Source organism: Eucyclogobius newberryi, unplaced genomic scaffold, assembly GCF_026437365.1.
Source record: "Eucyclogobius newberryi isolate DKJ021-1_F unplaced genomic scaffold, fEucNew1.0.hap1 SCAF_12, whole genome shotgun sequence".
Taxonomy (NCBI): domain Eukaryota; kingdom Metazoa; phylum Chordata; class Actinopteri; order Gobiiformes; family Gobiidae; genus Eucyclogobius; species Eucyclogobius newberryi.
In genome coordinates, this window is record NW_027315746.1 from 24,079,796 (window position 1) to 24,101,210 (window position 21,415).

Below are 21,415 nucleotides of genomic sequence, written 5' to 3' on the forward strand. Positions count from 1 at the left end.
TATAGTAATATACTTTTTAGCACAAGGAATGGAAGTGTTTTTTCAAGCTACTTTATTTTTATATGTACTTATATTGTAACTCTTTTCTCTCCTCTTGTGCTTCCTTCTTCCTGCCTTCTCAGTGTTATTGTGAGTGCAGTGGTGCAGTGGTCCAGAGATGCTGAATCCTGCCTATTTATTATGATTATTGTAGCATGGGACACACACTGCCAACAGCCATCCCCTTCTCCCCTGTCCTGTCTCCTGTTCTCTTCTACTCTCTAAATAACTGCTCTACAGCTGACTAGATTTACTATAAAACAATGTTTGTTTTTCAATGTATTTATTTGATTATTTTGCTAAATTTAGATTCAATACTTGAGTTGAGTAAAATGTCTTGGGACAAAACAACAGAATGTGGTTGGGCTGGATTTGAACCGGTTACCTTCCAGCTCCTTGGTAAATGCTTGACTTGCTACAACACTGTCACTACTACTTTACTACACTGTTCATATTAACAGGAACAATATAGAACGATACAGTATAGACAGCAAAGTCATAATATAAACGCTTGCTGTAATATATACTCACTATAACTATTATATTGCTAAAAACTTAAAGATGATCTGCTTTTGTTGGTCTATTGTCTCTATTTCTCCGACACCTTTTCCCACTCCTATTGGGTTCTGGCATCTGTAAGGCTCTGAATGAGTGACAGCTGGTTTCAACCAATCACTGTGATGTGTGAACTTTCAGAAGATTACCTCATGTTATACTTATTTTTATAAGTGTACAAGAATCATGATACATGACGTTAAAAAAAAAAACCTGAAAGCTCAAAATTACCTAAAAACTGATGACGACAGGTGGCATTTTTGTCTTTGCATCTGGCAAAAAACTAAATGAATATAATCCTGTGGTCTGATGCAAGTTATAAGTTAATTCTAAAGCTATACAGGGAAGGTCCAACTTTGTTTATGAGATCTTTCTTTTCAGACTCAATGAGTTATTATGAGTATGACTTATGAATACAAATGAGTATCTAGTTTTGGTATTGAGTAGTATCTGGGTATTGTTTATTTGAGACATTTTCAGGACATCTTCATCATTCCTCGAGGTTAGTCCTACGATAATGCCATATTGTGCTACATCCCCTTTAAGGATACAGGCAGCAGTATAATCCTAATAGACATAAATCAGGTCAACGGTGCATCTTTTCACAGATGTTTCACCCTACACACTCTTACACTGGCTTGTGTTGAGCACGAATGACAGCAGGGACACACATAGACACGTCAACACAACACACAGGTCACACAGGTGTACCTTATCCCCGTCCTCGCAGTTCATGACATTGGAGAAGGGAATCTCAGCCTTGAACATCTTCCTGCAGTGCATAAGCTGCACTAGTAAGTAGCAGACAGTTTTGAACTTCATCTTTTTGGCGGGCTTTATGTCCGAAAGAATCAATCCAGGGAATATCTGTCACCGGATAGAAATGGGAACAAGGATTAAGTCATGATACCCCACACACGATGATATAGCATTATGTAAGGGTATAAGAAGAAGGCCTTACAAAAGTAGACACCCATTGCACACATAGTACTGCACATGCACGCAACGCCAAGAGTAGTTGCATGTCATCTATGTTTAGAAATGTACTGCCCATGTTGTATTGTAACAGCAAGGAATATAGCCAGGCCAGCCACACCATGTTTTGCTTTCTATGCAAATAATCCAGTCCAATTAGAAAATAAAAAAATTGTTCCAGTCTTGAAAAACAGATCAACAAACAAAGAAAGAAGACAAAATGACGACAGCCAATCAAAACCAAGGCTTTGCATAAAGCCCGCCTACTTTTGTTAAAAAAAAAATAAAAAATTGCAGAAAGAGAATGGTTGCGGCTGACCAGGCTAGGAAGCATGTGTTTTATAATATTGTTGCGATAAGGGCAAGGTTACAACACCATTGAAGCAGCGACTTAGCTTAGCGCTATATCGCATGTGTAGAGTGTGTGTTATGTAGTCCCTAGGCAGGAGTAATTAAAGCCACTAGTGAAGTGAGGAGAGGAGCAGCCTATCCAGCTTAGCTTAGCTTCTCTGAGCCGTGCCTTTGATGAAGCCTAACCATCAGCGCCATTAAGAGGATTAGTATGGTCTTATCAAAAAAAATGAGATGTTACAGGTTTTAATAAGCGCGACTGTTACTTCTGTATGGACTTGATGTTATGTAACGCAGAACTAAGGGGACGGAGCGCAGCAGAGGAGACTACAGCGTCGGCACAAGACTGAAATTCCCTTCCAGCTGTTGTGGCACATCTGTCCATGAGATGTATGCTGAGGTACTGCTGCTGCGGATGTGTTCAACTGTGCGCATTTGATACGTTCCCTAAAGGCTTGTTTGTTTAGTCTGTGCGTCTTAAAGCTTGCTTCCAAACAAGCCTGGAGGTGACAATTCTCAGTAAGAAATTAGTTCAAGTTCCTTCATGCTATGTTGCATTCGATAGTCAATACTTAAAGGAGACATATTATGTAAAACAGATTTTGGAGCTTTTAAAATTGTTTTTCCCTGCTCACTGCTCTTACTTGATTCTTTATTCAAATAATCCAGGTTTCATAAAGCAAAACATCTAATTTAAATCTGCTGATTGCTGCGCTGAAAGTGTGAAGAAGGCACTGCACAAAATGTGTGATTTAACTGCTGGGTTAGTTGTAAAACAGGATTGTGGAAGTCTAAAATATTGTTTTAATACTTTTATTACTCAGAGCAGTGCCTTTTGTAGACAGTAATTGAGTTTGTCATAATTTCAAATAATATATTTTTGGGAAATAATCAGCAGAGCATCAGCGGCTTTGGATTCTAAAATATATGAACCGGCGATCAGTCAATCTCTAGAGTTAACTGGAACTTTTGCTATTTTAAAGTCATTATAGATTTATATTGATGTTATAGCTTATTAAGCCAGGAAAAGCATAATATGTCTTCTTTATTTTTGAGAGTATATAGGTTTTACATCTTTAGTCTATTTTTTTGGCATGTCACATAGGCTGTTTGGAAGAAAACAAGAAAAGTTTCATTTATTATAAGGATTCTGTTACCAAAAGTTAGGATACCAGAAGTACAGGAAATAAATGCACATTCAATAGTAAGTCATCCTTATTGTACTTTACATATCTCCATAGTTTATTCTATAGACATGCATTAAGTCAGAATCAAGGCATTGTTGGTTAGCTGGAATTTTCATATCAGTTGACATATCTAATGAAACTCAAGTGTTAACCATTATTATCGGGGCACAGGTGGGTAACTGTTGTGATGGCGTACCTTCCGTCGGTGAGATGGCACTATAAAGAAGGTCTCGATTTCATGTTTTTGGAGGAAGGCATTCCTTTCGTGTCCGTTTCCAGGCTCCACCTCGTAATCTCCGTTTAGGCACTCCAACGTGGTTTTGGTTATGTGGACTTTCCTATAATAAATATAATACGGTTCGACCCAACGTTATATCAAGTGGATTTGATCAAAACTCCAATAACTCCTGTTTTATGGTAAAAACAACTACAAATGTGTTGCTGTGAATAAAGCCACCTTCATCTCCACCTGTTATAGCTGCAAAAACAACATGCAAGAGTAAGGGCTGCCAAAATAATGCCCTTGAAATGCAGGGTTCAGTGAGTTAGCAGTTAATTAAAGAGTAAGCTAGAGGTGGTTTGTGAATGAGGAGAAAGAAAATATAAGGTAACACTTTTATTTAAATAACAAGAACACCATAGTGAAGTCCAAAGCTGATGAGACGTCTTGAGCCAATAACAGCCCCCCAATAGTCTTATAACTGTAACTGATCGGTCTAATCTGAAGCCAGCACACAATACCAGTAACATTGTGATGCATCCCGTGTGAGTAGAGAGAAGGGATGTCGAGATTAATCAGTAAATTGATAATCGTAATTATTCAGGTCTCAATATAATCTTAAGAACTAAAAAATAATAGTTGTGAGAATTGTAGGCAGTGATGTTGAGTCATTTCAGCTCAGTCTAAACTAAAAAGAAGTAAAAAAAAAAACATATTTAGCTGTCATTGCATTGAGAAAGTTTGATTTCATAAAGCTTGAATTGTAAAAGAAAGCAAATAAAGTATTTCACAGTTATTTGGTCATACTACCAGCAATCGTGACTAATTGTGATGTTTCTCACAAAAATATCACCTTTTGATATTGTGACATATTTAATACTGACCTAGAGGCTGATTGTTCTAGAGTTATAAATGCATTTATGACACAGAAGGTGATTGGAAGAGAGAATGTGAGTGTGAAAATGTCAACCATTCCGAGATGAAGAGGTATTTGGCGTGCTGTGTACTGACCCCGGGAGTCCTGCTGCCTCCATCACATTGGCCAGTGTTACATCGTTGGACCACACGTCGTACTGCCACTTCCTCAGGCCCAGCACCCCACACAGCACCCGGCCCGTGTGCAGACCCACCCGCATGTTCAGGTTCACCTCTGTGGCCTCGGCGACCGCCCTGTGCAGCAGACACATAATAATAAAATTACACATTTCTTCTTGGCTTGATATAGCTTCATTATTTGTTATAGATATTATCTGATATACCCTTTAAACTTGTGTTTATCTATTTCTTACACATGGATATATTTCCTTCTTTATTTAAAAGCGTACAATGTAACTTTTCTAGTGAAGGGTACACATCCTACTTGTCTCCATGGAGATGGGATTGCTTTGTCTAGAAAGTTCCATTTAGAGTATGCCATGAATGTTCTTCATTTTAGAGAAGCAGTTGACAGCAGTCAGGTGGCCGACCCTCCACGTATTGCACTAAAACTAGCATTTTAAGTGATAATTTTATTATAGTATGTACTGATCTAGAAGAACATGATACTAGGCCATTGTTTCTCAAACTGTGGTACGTGTAGTGGTGCTACGCAGTCTCCTCATGCTCTTCTGATATTTGATTAGTTTAAAGTAATACGTTCAATTTAAAGTTTTGTCCTCCTTTTAAATTAGTCCTGGTTTATAATTACCGGTACTGTAGACATTGCTTAGTCTTTATAGATCTGGTTAAGCCCTAATAAAATCTCAGTTCTATGTCTGGTCTGGATCATGTCCTTCGATGGTACTTGGTGTGAAAAGTTTAGGAGCCACTGGGCTAGGCTATGACAGGCTACGTTATGTACATTATCTTTTGTATCAGAAGCAACATTTGGTCTGAAACAGAAAAAGGAGCTTGAAAGAATAGTTTTGAACGGACCAGAATGTAGAATGAGCAGATGTGTCCCCTTGGTTTAGGGTTAAGGTTAAAGTTATGGTTATGTAGTGCAGTGCTCGGGATCCATCTCCTGATCTTTGTGCTCGGTCAGGTCTGGAGGATTTTTACCTATTGCGCATGTTTTGGGTTTTGGGTTGACCTGCAACATTTATTTTTGTATATAATTTGAATTGTATTTTTTAATCAGTCCCCCTTGCATATCAAATAGAAAGGTGTAAAAACGTGATCCGCTGACTTCTGGTTGAAAATTGTGACACTGATTTCACCATAAACGTCATCACTGCAACAATGTGCCGCTGCTGGCCAGACTTATTGATACAGTTCACAGTAACCAGCAGTCAACTTTTATATTTGCACCAAAATGGCTACGCAATGCTGCTGAAAGTATCCCTGTTTAAGAAAATAATAACAAAGTGAACACAGAGCAGTGAGTGATTATAGGGGGAGAAAAGAGGCAATTCCATGTTACTTGGAAGAGAATAACAATTTCTTAAACATGCATGAATCACTCTAAATACAACTTTAAGTGCGTAAAAATGAGAATGGAAAACAATTGTGACATAGTTCAAGCTCTTAAACGTTGATTTTGCATTATATGTCTCCTTTCAGTTACTTACAATGAAAATATACAATGCTAATTTTATTTGTGGTGGAAATGAATGATGGAAATTCAGCCTTGTCTGTCAGCCTTCTGTTCATCCGCTCCTTCAAATGTTCAGTGTTGTTGTTGTTGTTGTTGTTGTCGTTTTATGGCGGTTGGCATCCAATTGTTGCATTACCGCCAGACTTTATTCCTCAGACTTTTCGTAGTCCTCAGACTCTGTCGTAGTCCGTCAGATGGCAATAGCAGCACACATGGCTATACCGGCTGCAGAGTGTCCTACTTTGAAATATTTTCTTGTGACACTCTCAAATAAGCTTAGCACTTTAGAATGAGTTTGCATTATTCTTTAATGACATCGTTCAGAGCAATAAAAGTGCTATGAATTCCACAAAACAAGTAATAACTCTAAAACTCCCTGGACACTTAGAGTTGACTCACTTTGCACCTGTAACTGACAAAACTGTCCAGGAGATTGTCAGCAGTCTGAGTTCATCTACATGCTGCCTCCATGTGTTTCCCACCAGATTTCTAAAGTTTGTGCTGAACAGTTTGTTAGCACCACTCACTCACATAGTTAACATGTCACTTCAATCGAGAACATTCCCAATGTCTTTGAAAACTGCGGTCATAAAGTCTTTCCTAAAGAAGAGCAGTCTTGATGCCGCAGTACTGAGTAATTACCGGCCCATCTCTAATCTGCCATTTTGGGGCAAAGTCCTTGAAAAGGTTGTTTACCAACAGCTCACTGACTTCCTTCAGGGGCCGGCCTCCTGCTGGTGCCCAGAATCAGGACTAAACATGGACCGGCCTCCTGCTGGTGCCCAGAGTCAGGACTAAACATGGACCGGCCTCCTGCTGGTGCCCAGAGTCAGGACTTAACATGGGCCGGCCTCCTGCTGGTGCCCAGAGTCAGGACTAAACATGGACCGGCCTCCTGCTGGTGCCAGTCAGGACTAAACATGGACCGGCCTCCTGCTGGTGCCCAGAGTCAGGACTAAACATGGACCGGCCTCCTGCTGGTGCCCAGAGTAAGGACTAAACTTGGACCGGCCTCCTGCTGGTGCTCAAAGTCAGGACTAAACATGGACCAGCCTCCTGCTGGTGCCAGAGTCAGGACTAAACATGGACCGGCCTCTTGCTGGTGCCCAGAGTCAGGACTAAACATGGACCAGCCTCCTGCTGGTGCTCAAAGTCAGGACTAAACATGGACCGGCCTCCTGCTGGTGCCAGAGTCAGGACTAAACATGGACCAGCCTCCTGCTGGTGCCAGAGTCAGGACTAAACATGGACCGGCCTCCTGCTGGTGCCCAGAGTCAGGACTAAAAATGGGGAATCTGTGTTTCAGTTTTATGCAGCTAAAATCTGGAACTTCCTGAAGATGTGAGACAGTCTTCTACTAATCTAGTCTAAAAACATTTTTTTGTTTAGCTGTGCATATGATGGAAAGGTTTTATTTTTTCTCTTCTGTTTTGTGATTTTAATGGATTTTTTCCCTGTTGTGTGAAGTACTTTGATTTGGCTTGTGTATAAATTGTGCTCTACAAATAAGCTCACCGTGCCTTACATGTGAGGTTGAAAGCGTTCGATTACTTACGTTATGGTGTCGATCATGTCCAGCCCCATCTCCACACAGCAGTGGGCGTGGTCCGTTTTGGGTTGGGTCAGTCCGGATACGCAATAGTAGCAGTCGCCCAAGATTTTAATCCTCCTGCAGTGATTCTCCTGGAAAGAAAGACAAATATGCAATCGACGTCAAACACAGTGAAAAATGTTAGTTTAAAATAACCACATCTGAGCAGGATCATTTGTCACTGGTAAAACGAAGCATGGCAAATTTGACTCAGTTGATTTATTAAGTCAGTGAATTAAATTGAGTGTACACACAGTTATAAACAAGATCATTAATCCAACTTTGAGTCACTTGCCTGGCTGATATAGTTCAAGTATAAATTCCCTTTCTAGTTATTGCCTGAAACTCTGCTATGTAGTTTATGTATTGGACAGCAAGTTCATGCACACATTTTTCAGAGAATGTATTGATTTAGAGCCCAAGAAAAGCAGAAATATGTTCCTGAATGTGACTACCACAGTAGACCACAGCGCAGATTTACACTGGCCTCAATAACGAACTGTAGATCTTTTTTTTCCCCTTTGTGGCAAAATGGTTACGTGACACTGCCAAATTCCACGTGTGCCATTGTTTAAGAAAATACAATTGCAGAACGAAGTACGTAAAGAGCATGTTTATGGTGGGGAATCTGGGGAGGGGTGAAACCAGGGTGGTCTGAGCAATAGCATAATGTCCACAAGAGAATAAAGATGACTCAAACATGCATCAATCACTCTGAATACAACTTCCAGTGGTAGAAGGAGAAGTGGAACCATTGATAATATAGTAAAAATCTATATAACAAAAGTAGATCATCATTTTACATTATGCTCATTGTAAACCTAAACAGACTTCCTGTTCAAAACTGCAGAACTGATAAGCCCCGCCTCTTCATAGTGACATTTAACCAAAACATGCAGCAGTTTTTAATTTACATGTTGTCATTTTTTAAAGGAGGCTATTTATTTATTTATATTTTAGAACCTTACATTTTCTAAAGGAGTCTTCATTTTTCAGATAATCACAACTAAGTACAGGAAAGTGGGCGTTGATAGGGGGAAGGCTAAAACAGGAATTTTCTGAGCACTGGAGCGTCAGTTGCAGGACAAGAGAGGATTCCTCAAACGTGCAGGAATCAATCCAAATACAACTTTGACTAAACTAATAATGACTAGTAATGAAACATTGTGTAACAATGTTAAAAGCTTATTTAAGTTGAAAGTCTTTGCCCCTTTGACCTGACCACACCACAGCAGCAGCAGAACGATCAGCCTCCTCAGCCTTCTTCTATTCACCATCAATGTCTATGCATTTGAAATATACTTTCTTAATTCAATTGTTGACAACATATGTTCTGGAATAAGTTATCAATACATGCGTTCGCGGTGACGTCATACAGCCGGGACTTCCCCATAGCGGCCATTTTAAAAGGGGCACGCGATATATAAAAACCAACACGACTGCAATCTTTTCGACAGCATAATGAGCTACGAATACTTTGATTCTTTATTAGACGATAACGGCAAACTAAGGTACACGACAAAGCTATCATTTCTTGGTCAGTCGACAGAGCAATGTCCTAACAGAACGCAGGTTTTTGGCATTTTGGCCTCATATTTCCTGGATTTCGTATGTCGTAGACGTGCTGTTGTGCCCCTTTCAAAATGGCGGACTCGGTTGCCACTGCACAAGTTCCCAGATGTGCGAACGCATGTATTTTAGTCATTAATAGTCTATTCACTACACCTCACTCATCCGTCTATGAGCCATAACAAATCTGAATGAAGTAAAATGCTTGCATCCAGGCTAATATAAAACCATCTGTAAAAACACTTTAACATTGTAAACTTGCACTATCTCACGTCACACGCTGGGTATCTGTGGACAAACTGTACGCAGCAGAAATATGTTTTACCTCCACACCTATATTTAGACAAAATACAGTTGCATTTCAACAATAGGTCCCTGAGAAGACGCTTGATTATCTCATTCACAATCTCCCAATTTTGAGACGTTAATCGCTCTCACTTTCCGCCGCGGCGTGATTCAACAGTCACATCACAAGGAGCCTGGAAAAAAGCACGCTCACAAATAGAAACCATTATCAGACGCTATGGGCAACACAGTCGTTTAACCAGGGAGACGAGCTTTCGCGCGGACACCGTCTCATAGGCCTTTTTGGTTTCCATGGAGGTAATGGGATCACTGGCCATGCATGTGAGGAGCACAAAGACTCATAATTATGCACATCGGTGGGCTCAAGACAAGATGGATGCTCTATTTTTAACGCGGGAGGCATGGGAGTAACTGCACGCCGCGCACACGCTCTCTCCGGGTGCACCAGCAGTGGACAGGGCACAGGAATATATCAAGAAGCACAAAATAATACATGAACAGAGGCAAAATGCACGTCAGGAGGCATCGAGAACTGTAGGTAAACTGTGTATTGTATATTTAGTGAGAACATAGGCAAAAGTGAATTTGAACATACTATGATTTCAATGGAGAAACTGGGATGAACCAGAATATCACAAAATAAGAATTAAGGTGGTTTTGGCAAATTAAAATACAGTATCAGTGACAGGTTTATTAGACATTTACTGGTGTAATTTATTTGTATTCAATAGATTATGACATGTGTTTCACGTTTTACTCAACAAATACTTACAGAACTGTTGACCCCACAAAACTTTTATCTACAGATGTATTACCGGTAACTTCTTTACCACAAATTACACTTTCTGTGAAGCTCAAATACAATGTTGAGGTTAGAAAACTGTATTAAGTTCCATCCACAAGCAAAGTTGCATTTCTGACCCTGACAATTCCAAATGATTGCTCATTTTCTTTCACTTAAGAGTTAACTCTTAAGTGAAAGAAAATAAGCATTCTGGTTCCGTTAGCATTTAGATTTGATGCCAGTTAATCTTGTGAAAATGTGTCATGGTCTACTTGTGTGCACGAGTGTATGGATGCAATAAACACAACACAGGTTGACATAATACAGGAAATTTAATTTCAGTATATTTTTTTGTTTAATGTCACAATTAGTTGAATGATAATTAGGGTTGTAGGGGGGAAAAGGATCTCACTCCAAACTCCATTCACAAAACCAGAAAAAAACAAAAGAAAATGTTATTCTGTCAATTCGGTGAAAGTTTAAGAGTACTTCCATTCAGACGCTATAAGGTTATGACTTACATCTGTCAGAGGAACTGAAGAAGCTACTGTGAGACCAAACATTCTCTCTTTTTGTCAAAATTCTACTATTGCCAGAAGCTCAGAAGTTTTCACAAAAACAGGTTTATATAGAGAAGTACTATTGAACTGTGCATTGTATGAAAAGAATAATAAAATAAATAAACTCACAATAACCCCATAGATTTCCAGCTAATTCTGTGCTCACTCCTTTCCGCTGTGGTTTGTGTGAATCTCTTTTTTTAAAACGAACGGCCCAATTATTGCAATAAACAAGTCATTTTCAAAACATACTAAATAAGGTTTCTTTAATATTATGAATGGGTCTGATATGAGTTCTGCTATAGATCAAGAGAGTCCAACATTGTCCCATTCATGTATTTGACGCCTGTTCAAATGAGTCTCATGGTTTCGATGCTAGTTTCGGTATCGATTAGTATCTTGGTATTGACTTTTTTTCTTCATTAATTTAACCATTCAGTCACTTTTCATCTGGAAATTTGGGATTTGACACATTTGGGACTTGATCCAGCAACCCTCTGGTCTGAACGCACCACCATGATAATAAATACACAGACTACCAGCCAATTATCTTTTGTTACTGACCTAAACTCTCATAATTTTCTGTATCATCCACCTAATCAGTGTGTGCCAGCCTTTTTCAAAAGTACATCGAAAGTAAATCTGCCTCTATTCAAAATGTGGCTGCCAATCTGTAGTTATGGGCCCCTTCATATAAGTCTTACAAAAACCCGTTACATTAAACTCTGCATAGTTTTGTTCTGTCTTTATGTTTGGTGATTGACAGGTGGATTAGCCAACAGGGACATGCATAGTCCATCTGTATTAAAACAAATACGGCTAAAGAGGAAAAAATAAAGAATAATACAGACACTCACAGGGGACTGAAAAAAACATTGTGGATTTATGCAGAATCAATGAGCGAAGCACAAGACTCTGTTAATCAAAGGTGAGAGAAGTTTGTTTTTTATGATAGATGAGCAATGAACTCCTCCGTTTCCCGTGTGTCCCAGAAATAAAGCATCAGATTGCACGGTTCTGAGTTTGGCCTGAGACACAGCAGGGAAGGTGGTGACCAGACTGAGAGATCTTCTATATAGTGACAAAATAATATTCACCCTGGGGCTTGGAATTACTTGCCTGAGACACAGAATATGACTTCTTTAAAGAGAGTGAGTCTGGTCACCGCTCCCTCTGTCTCGCCTCGGGTCAAACTCAGACAGTACTGTGCAATCAGATTAGTTTATTTATGTATAGATGAAACAGATAAGACTGATATCAAATACTGTGTAAAAATACTGAGAGATATCATTCTGAACCATCCAGGCAAGGCAATTACAGGGTACCAAAAAATACACAAAAAACAAAATAGTAACATACACTATGTAATATACTACATTACTGATTGACTATATTCTACAATATTCTAAACTTATTTCAGTAATTCCTTTGATATATACAGTTACGTACTGTAGGCCTGTAACAATAATCACTATATCGGCCTAAATTATCAGAAATGACAGAACAATTATTTATCGTGGACATTTTCTTTGCACTATAGGTAACTTTTTCAAAATGTTTTGATGATTTGAGCTGTAGAGTAGGGAATTTGTATTTTCTATTATCCATTATCTACACTAAATAACTACAAAAGTATTTCATTGTCAATTTGTGTTTTTTTTTTAACAATATTGCACAGGTTGTTGTTTTTTTGGTGGGGATTCACGTGGAGTCAATTGCATAAAGTAGCTTCAATATTATCAGTTTTTGTGAAATATTCTGTAACAATCGCACCGCAATATACTGGCAATCAAACCCATTATGTTTCCCAGACGCCCAGACACGTTGAACTTTGCCCTGAGGCGGCCCCCGTGCCCTCCTGACCTGGTGGGGCCATGTGAGGACAGAGACTAGAGGTAACACATGTGCAGAATCTGCTCCTCACACACATTCTCACCCTGTACTTTTCCTGTGCTAATCTGACTGCCACGGCTTAGGATCTGATTCAGACCCGAGCTGGATTACCTCCACCATGTGACTCCTTCACCATTGTATGCAATCTGTAGGCTCATTAGCATAGGCAAAGAAGGGTAAAGTACGAATGCTAGCAATGTTCAATATGGGATTGTTAAGTGATGACGTAACACACAGCATATTTCTCAATTTTGGGTCCAAGGTGCATCCGTCAGCTGAAAGTAAACATGTTTTTCATGCATTTAAGTCAAATCTAGTTTGTCCAAGTACAGATATATTGTAAAAAGCAGCTCTGGGTTGTCTGTGTCTAATTAAAGAGAATTTCTCCACAAAAGCGTGCTAACTCTTCTCTGACTAAACTGTAAATTGTGTGTATTCAGTCAAAGTATTTAGTATAAGTTTATTTTTATCTTATAGTTAACCCAATATTTTATTCATGCCTTATTATTATTTAGTTTTTACATTTTGCTGTTCTATTTGTTGTTTCATGTTGCACCTTATCACCGAAGAAAGTTCCTAGTTTGTAAATCGTGTTTTTATTCACTACAATAAAACTTTTTTCTGATTCTGATCCTTGTAAAAGTTGTGAAAATCCTCACGGTGAAGAATTAGGATGCTCACGATGAAGTAGATGAGCAATAACTTAAAGACTGTAAACATCAAGTCGAGCACACCGTAATTCTTTCTTTTATTGTATATAACAGCCCCATATCTACAACACTTCCCCATCCAGACCTTTGATTCAAGAGTACCACAGACAGAACAGATGTTAGCCTAACCTGGATGAATTCAACTCTTGTTTCTTTAGTCTTATCCAACAGAAATCAATAAAAGAAAAGATTCTCTGTCGTGCTTATACTGAATGCTGATCTATTTGAACAAAACGGAGCACAGCGATGTGGCATATTGTCCAAAGCAAAATAAAATCAGCTGTTAAATTGACGCGGCTGCTTTGACCTGGAAGTGAGGAATAAGTTGTGTGCCCGTGACATCACAGCGTTCAGCGAGTGGGAATGGTGAATGACATTTTCTCCAGTGGGAGCTCAAAACACACTGAAACACACACTAAAATGTGAAGGAGCTGCTTCGGTCTAATAACAAAGTAGAAGTATACAGTTCTGCAGAATAAAGATAAAATAGATAAACAACAGGAACACTGCAGGCTACGCTCACATTTATCACTGATACAGACTTTATGATCATACACCGTGGAACCGCTTATCTTTCTGTCCTTAAATAAGATGGTTTTTAGTCTTTAATTTTAGCTAGTGGTGTGTTGAGGAAATTAACTAATTCTTTAATTGTAAAGAGGTGACTTGAAGAAGTGCCTGAATCCAATTGTTATTAGCAAAAAAGCCTAAAAAAAAAACAAAAACTGAATTCATTATTCATTCACGAGCGTTATTCAAGTTTTAACCATTGTCAACAAGCCAGGCTGTCATGTTTAGTCCGGGCTTAGTTTGGGTCCACACTGGTGAGGACTGAGCACTCAGCAATGATCCGTGCACCTGCTCGTGAGACAGCGCTTTTCTAACATTGTTGTTAAGAATTGTTCTATAATTAACATTTCCTTAAGTTTATAGCATTATAGTGTCATTCATAGGGATGGGACAATTAACCACAATATTGTTTAGTGTGATTTTAAAAAGTTGACCATAACTGTTGGTGGTACATTTTGTATAATTGTTATATTCGCCAACAAAAGCAATAACTGACGCGGGCCGTGTATACAGCGGTCAGTTTGGACTCTTCCTCCCTCATATCTAAGGCCAAACGCAAACAGAGCCATGCAGTCAGGTTCATTCTTTCAACGACACATGACAACCTCATTGGCCATTATTTAGAACTAAATTAAACTTCTCTCACCTTAACAACAAAGCGGTTTGTTTTGACACAAACGTGTCATGCATTTTGCTGATTGGTTAATTCGCCTGACAGTACAATCCAATACATTTGATTTCACGTTTCATAAACACTTATTACCAAAGTGCTGCACAATACATGTATAAAAACACTACAAATATAAAGTACAGCTCTATTTAACTACACTAACATCATTTAAAGTAAGAAATCTAGTGAAATGAAATAAGATTAGACTTAAAACCTGGGGGGAGGGGGGTCACAGTAGTCCAATTGGGATGGAATAAAAGCATACATGACTTACAAAAAAGATCTTTTAAAAGATAAAAACGGTTTCACTTTGGATAAAAGCCCCAAGTGAGACAGCTGTAGATAAGTTTAAAAAAACAAGATAACAATCAGTAGTCCACTAATTAAGTCTATTTGGAAGATAAATGACACTGAGTGACAATGTGAATGAAACATTGCAAGTTTGAATGTCTCTGCAACATTCAACACAATCATAAGAAATCGCAAAACTCACAACAATTATTATCAGATAAATGGAGTTGTCAGAGTTCTCCGCCATCACAGCTTTTAGAGTAGGTGCAAGCAAGAGTGAAAGCAACACGGAAGTCGGAATTGAAAAAGACATTAGCCTCCTAAAAATGGAAACACGAGAGAGGAAGAGAGTGCAGGAGAGGAGCGTGGGGCATAAAAGACAGGCTGGCCGTCAATCACAGCAGTGGATTCTGGGAGCTACAGTGAGGTGTGGAAGAGAGAGAGAAGAGAGAAGATACTGCCATGGAAAAGAACTCAAAAGCACATGGTATATACTGTCCAAGGCGCTTCATGTTGCATTCACACTACACACTCACAGGGGACAGCATGTTGTGGTTGTTGTTGTTGTTGTTGTTGTTGTTGTTGTTGTTGTTGTTGTTGTTGCTGTTGTTGTTTTATGTAGGACAGTTTGGTGAGAGTGGGAAGGCAAAAGAACAATCTGTAATGTCAAGTCATAGGATTCATCTATACATTTACTACGGCAAACGTTTTGGTTTCGAAAGAACCAGCTTTGTTAAGGTGAGACAAATTCAGAGATATCAATTTTAAAACTTCTTGTGTAGTTACTTAATACTTAAATGTAAGAAAAACAATTATTGCGATAAAAATAAGGCATTTATGTGTAAGAATGGCCAAAATTGCACATATGAAGGACACGTCTTTGTGCATTTTTAGTAAATATGTCATGAAAATACATGAGAGGACTTTGGAGATCCTTATTTAAGTATTTGAGTGAATAAAAAAATAATTTGGAAAATTGGTTTAAGTTGGAAAATGAGATAACAACAAATCTATCAATCAAAGTCTTGTTAAATACTGGTACAATAAACAACAATAACTGTAAAGTCTGGTTTGTAGCTGCTACTTTGAGTGGTGATCTTTATGTCCATATGAAAGAAAAATGCATTTCGAGAAAACGGCCTTTGAAATGATAATATCCCATGTAAGTTTTTGTTTCTTGCACAAAACTGGAATCTTTATGCAATCCACACACAAATATGAAACAATTCATAAATCTCATACCATTTCATGCAATCATTCACTTCGTAAACAACTAGATTTACGGAAGCGAGGCTGCTAATCTGCACCGCCAACCACTGCCAATTTCTCACTAACACACAGCCACATTCATGCATATGCTGGTCAAGATGGGTGTGGTGTCTGGTCCAACGACACAACAACAGTATCCATTGTAAAAAGAAAATAGTTTAGTAATTCTGTCAACTGGATACAAGTGTTTCAGAGTGAATACGTTTCGCCACTCATCCAAGTAGTTTCTTCTGTTCCCCTGACAGGAATCTCATTTAGTAGAGTTGACTGCACGTTTCCATGTCAAGTTGTCTTTTCATAGATCACAAACTTCACGTCAAAGTTCACGTACGGAGCATATTTTTACATGTGCGCTTTAAAAATGAGACCCCTGGTACGTCACAGCCTTACATCTGTCTCTTGACACACTGACACCCCCAGTTGTTTACGGCAAGTAATCTGTTGTTAAGTCTAACTACCTTAAAGTGTGAACCGTCATCTGAGTCATATTTAGCATCACTTTCCATGTCTATTAGCATACTCTGATATGCCTTATTTTCTTGTTCTTGTTTTCTTTGTTTTGGTTAAGGTCTGAGGATGACGTTGTAAATGGGTGAGCGATTGTACCTTCAACCCTCAACTTGGATGAGTATCGAAACCTATTCAATCAGACTTTCTTTTAAGCAGAGGAATACAACAAGGAAAATATCCCAAAAGGCAAAGTTTTTGAGAACAATAATCATCAATACACATAATAATTGTTTCTATGGGAGCTGTTGTTATGTATATGTGCAATCAAACTGGATCCACTATAATGGCCTTTTGTGCTTTGTTTTAGTCGGAGGATAATGCTTTTTGCGTATTTCTTTCATCTGGCCTCGTTTGAGTAGGTGCATTGTGGACATGAAAGTTACAAAGTGGACAGTGAAAATTACAATCAGAACTGAGGAGTAGTGACAAAAGAACAAAGAGTCCAAGAGATTAACCTTGTGTTACTTTACAAATTTGAGTGGAAGCACTCATACTTTTGTGTGTGTATTGTGTTTGTTGCATATGAGCTTGTAAGAAATGGAAAAAAGAAGAAGAGAAGAAGCATGTTAATGAAAGAACTGCAGAGCTGGCCAAAAAGTGTGTATGTGGCGCTTAACAGGAAAGCTCTATTTATAATCCATTTGTTGTTTACCAAGCTGGTGTTTGGTCCATTCATCTGCGCATTGTACAGGATTGATTCATGGTAAATTACAAAAATATCAACGACTAATAGACACATATGGAAAATGATCTTGAGAGACTTTTTTTCTCCCATGTTTACATTTGGCACAAGCAAAAAAATGTCTAATGTTGGTTAGTTACACCTCTTAAGAAGCTTGTAGATCCAAAAAGCAACGCAACAACGACAGCAAAATTATGAAAAAAACAATGTGAGGTTAAAATTGTAAACTATGTGAGAATCTCGTCTCATCTCATTGTGCCTCCTCACATCTTTACAAACAACCAAATAATCAACACATAGATGCTAATATTTCATATACAATTTGTACATAAGGTAAGGTAAGGTAACTTTATTTGTACCCGAGGGTAGATTTGGTTGCAGGTAAAAAAGAGTGAGCTGCTCACACACACATAGACAACATTAATGACATTGACAGAAAACGGACAGTGACATAACAGAGAGAGCTCCAGAAATAGAGAAATGTATTAATTAATTCATTCATTCATTCATTCATGGCCCTGCGACGAGTTGGCCACTGTCCAGGGTGTACCCCGCCTAAGGCCCAAAGTCACTGGGATAGGCTCCAGTCACCCGCGACCCCGAACAGGAAAAAGCGGAAGAAAATGAATGAATGACATACAATTTGTACATGTAATAATGTACAAATTGCAGCATAATTGTTTAACTTACAAATATAACTTCCAGGATGATGATTGCCTGTAAAATATTTCAGTACGTCATCCGTTCTTTCTTTGTTTTTGGAATGAGAAATTAAGATTTTGTATCAAATCTTACATTACTATCGGCATCCAGACGGGGTAGATTACATTTTCCTCACCAGTTTGTTTGTCTCTGCTTTTAGATCCCCGTGTTGTGTGAAATAAAACATAGGAGGAGAGAGAAGGCTAGTGGGCAGTGGGTTCCTGGCGGCGTTCCCTTGCTGCCTGCAGGCCCGGAGAGTGGACAGGTGGTGTGGGGGCGCTGTGTATGCACGGAGGAGAGGAGGCGCTGACCGCAGCCTGCCACTTCCTGCCCCAGTGTATGCGAACGAGCTGGCGCCAGGGCAGGGAGCGCCACAACATTCGGTGACAAGTCTGGATCACTTTGAACCACAAGAATCTCAACGCATAGTTCAGCAAAAGTGTGGTCGAAGTTAAATTGAAACGAGGCCTAAACAGGACCAAAACAAGGCAGAGGCAAGATCAAAAGAGAAGCATTTACACTAGAAAGTAGAAATTAACCAATATTGTTTCTTTTACTGGCCCCATAACAGCAATTATACAGAGAAACCTAAATTTGATGTGAAATCCCACCCTAAAAGGTTTGTACTAGTGCTGAAACAAGTTAATCAATGAGTAGCAACTATTTGATTATTAAGATGATTTAGTGATTTAATAATTCCTATCTGAACTATTAACAGACTACAACCTCCAAGAAGAGTTTCTATGGTACAGACGAAGCAAGAATTACAACAAAATGGCACAGGAAACATGGACAGTCTGCAATTATAGACCCTTCCAGGAGTGATGTGTTTAGAAAAGCAGCACACACAGTCTGGTACTTGTGTTAACATTCTATCCTGTTCATTTTAATGGAGCAGCAAATAAAAATACTATAATTTTGTAGTTAACAGACAACACAGACACATAGTTGTTATTTATATGTGAATCACATTTACCAGCAAGTAATAACTTTTTCTAACTTCAACCTCTATTTTCTAAAGTTTGTGCACCTGGTGATCCAAAATGAAAACATTCTTATCAAACTGTATGTTTTGGTCCATTATGGTCCAATATAACGTCAGGTTTAGGGTTTAGGGTTAGGGGTTAGGGGTTAGGGTTAGGGGTTAGGGTCAGGGTTAGGGTCAGGGGTTAGGGGTTAGGGGTTAGGGTCAGGGGTTAGGGGTTAGGGTCAGGGGTTAGGAGTTAGGGTCAGGGGTCAGGGGTTAGGGGTTAGGGGTTAGGGGTAAGGGTTAGCAGTTAATTTTGGCGCTAGTTGTTAATAAAACTTACATAATACGGGTCTAAATAACAAATGTATTAATCAAAAAAATAAAATGCTAGATTCATCAAATAAAAACATAATCATCAGTTGCAGCCCTAGTTTGTTCCTTCATTTGTCGAGTGCAAACAATATTAACACTCACAGTCACTTTGCTGCTCCTTAGTCACAGCTGCCCTGACAGAAGGGCTGCCAATCTGCGCCATCAGCCCCTCTGAGACCATTAGTTATTTTTAGACTATCAAATTGAAAGACTTTTAGCTCTTTCAAATTCAGTTAGGAAGGAACAGATTGCTCTGAAAAAACTTGAAAACATGTGATGGATTGTGAAAGAAATTCAACACTTTTGCTTGTGGCTAAACAGACATTTCCATGTAAACAAGCATACACTAGAGTCACCTCAAATAACCATGAAACCTTCCATGAAAGCAAAAAGAGTGAGTTGTAATCCCCTGGATTAGTGGATTTCAAGGGCATGTCATGTGCCGAGTGTAAGTAAGAGAGGCCAGATTACATAAACAGTGGCACAACCTTCTCCCCGGCCAGAGCTTGCCAGCCCAACTTCAACACACTTCAACAAACACTCACTCACTGTATTGGAAAAGTTTGATTAAAAACTTCTGGGGTGTTATAGCGTTGCGCTCGAAAGCTTTGGCAAACTGGAGTGGCAAAATTCACAGTAAAAGAGTGGATTTTAGCGTTGTAATCACAAACAGTAAAATATTGTCAGATGGGGAGTTGAAATGGTTTCCTTGTTCAAACTAAAAGCAGGACTGGCACAGACTGACTTCAAATGTGTGTGTTCAGATCTTCCACACAAACGCAGCCGAGGCAAGATTTAGCTGTGCATAAATCTGACCCAGATTACAGCGGTCTGTCAACTCTTCCTCAAATGAAGCAGCAGATAATCATATTAGGCATCATATGGGCTTGAGTGTCCACTGTGACGTCACGCAAAGCTCTGCTAGCGTGCCATGTGCCGGAAGCCAGGACAATAGCATACCATCAGGGAGAAAAAAGGAAAAAGATGACCCTAATGCCAACCATGACTGCAATTTCAGCTTCAAACTCACCGTAGCGAGCTCATCAAATTTCCCAAACAGCTCATTGAGGAGTTTAACCAGCTCCTGGGCCGTGCACTGGGAGGCGAGGCAGGTGAAACCCACGATGTCTGCGAACAGGATGCTGCAACAGACACAGGAGTTCATCTGGTTATAAATCTATATAGACACAGAAGGCCTTTACTGTCACATTCAGTTAACCATTACTTTTATTATCTTTACAAGCACGAGTGAGACATTGCAGGTGAATTACGTAAAAGAAGTATTTTGATATGTAAATGAGGCTTTGATTTTATTACTAAGTTTAGCTGATAATAAGGCAGATTTATTGTATTATATTCTCACCGGTTTTAAATATGATAACTCTATAATTCTACAGGTTGGATGTATGCCTGTAACAACAATTATTTCTACTTGGGAATGAATAAAAGTGATTCAGATGAAATGAAGGGGTTTGCTCTGTGACGGTTTATGTGATCCTCGACTCAAAGAATGTGCTCAATGTTTCTCTTTGTTCTTCATCACCGTTTATGTATTGAGCACAGCACTTTGTTATATCTATCGTATGGGCACAGTGCAGTGTTATTGGACTTGTTCCTTTTATTAAGTCGTTTTGGATCAATATGTCAAAAATATAAAACGACAGATTATACAGTCTTCTTCAGAGATAATACTACATTCAAGCTAATTCTAGACACAAATTCCCCCGCAAAGAAACTGAAAAAACTTCAAAATTTAAAAAGTAAAATATCCTCAAAAAGTGAGAAAAAAAACAATGTCAACAATTAAAATCATGTAAGCATATGTAATAATCATTATCAGTCCATTATTATGATTTCCATACGCTTAGCTGAAACCGCTTCGATATTAAGAAAACATCGTCCAAATGATTTCCTTTTGTACCATGGACCACTCCTGGATGAATGAGGGATTACATTGACAAACTAATGAACGTATAGGGCACAAGTGAGGTGAAGGGTACCACTATAATGCTGATGTGACATTGTCGTTCTTCTACGTGGAAGCCTCACATGGTTAGAGGGGGA

The 21,415-nt window shown here is 38.9% G+C and overlaps 1 protein-coding gene across 1 annotated transcript in view; it reads right to left on the bottom strand.

The window, feature by feature from the left end:
• LOC140356547 (adenylate cyclase type 1-like) overlaps window positions 1-21,415 on the bottom strand; it is a 62,660-nt gene that overhangs the window by 18,098 nt on the left and 23,147 nt on the right. Inside the window, exons 4-8 of the mRNA XM_072441573.1 lie at window positions 20,382-20,493; window positions 7,458-7,585; window positions 4,339-4,497; window positions 3,304-3,445; window positions 1,306-1,461 (exon numbers count right to left, since the gene is read on the bottom strand). Coding sequence (XP_072297674.1) covers window positions 1,306-1,461; window positions 3,304-3,445; window positions 4,339-4,497; window positions 7,458-7,585; window positions 20,382-20,493 — 697 coding nt within the window. The remainder of the gene's footprint in view (window positions 1-1,305; window positions 1,462-3,303; window positions 3,446-4,338; window positions 4,498-7,457; window positions 7,586-20,381; window positions 20,494-21,415) is intronic.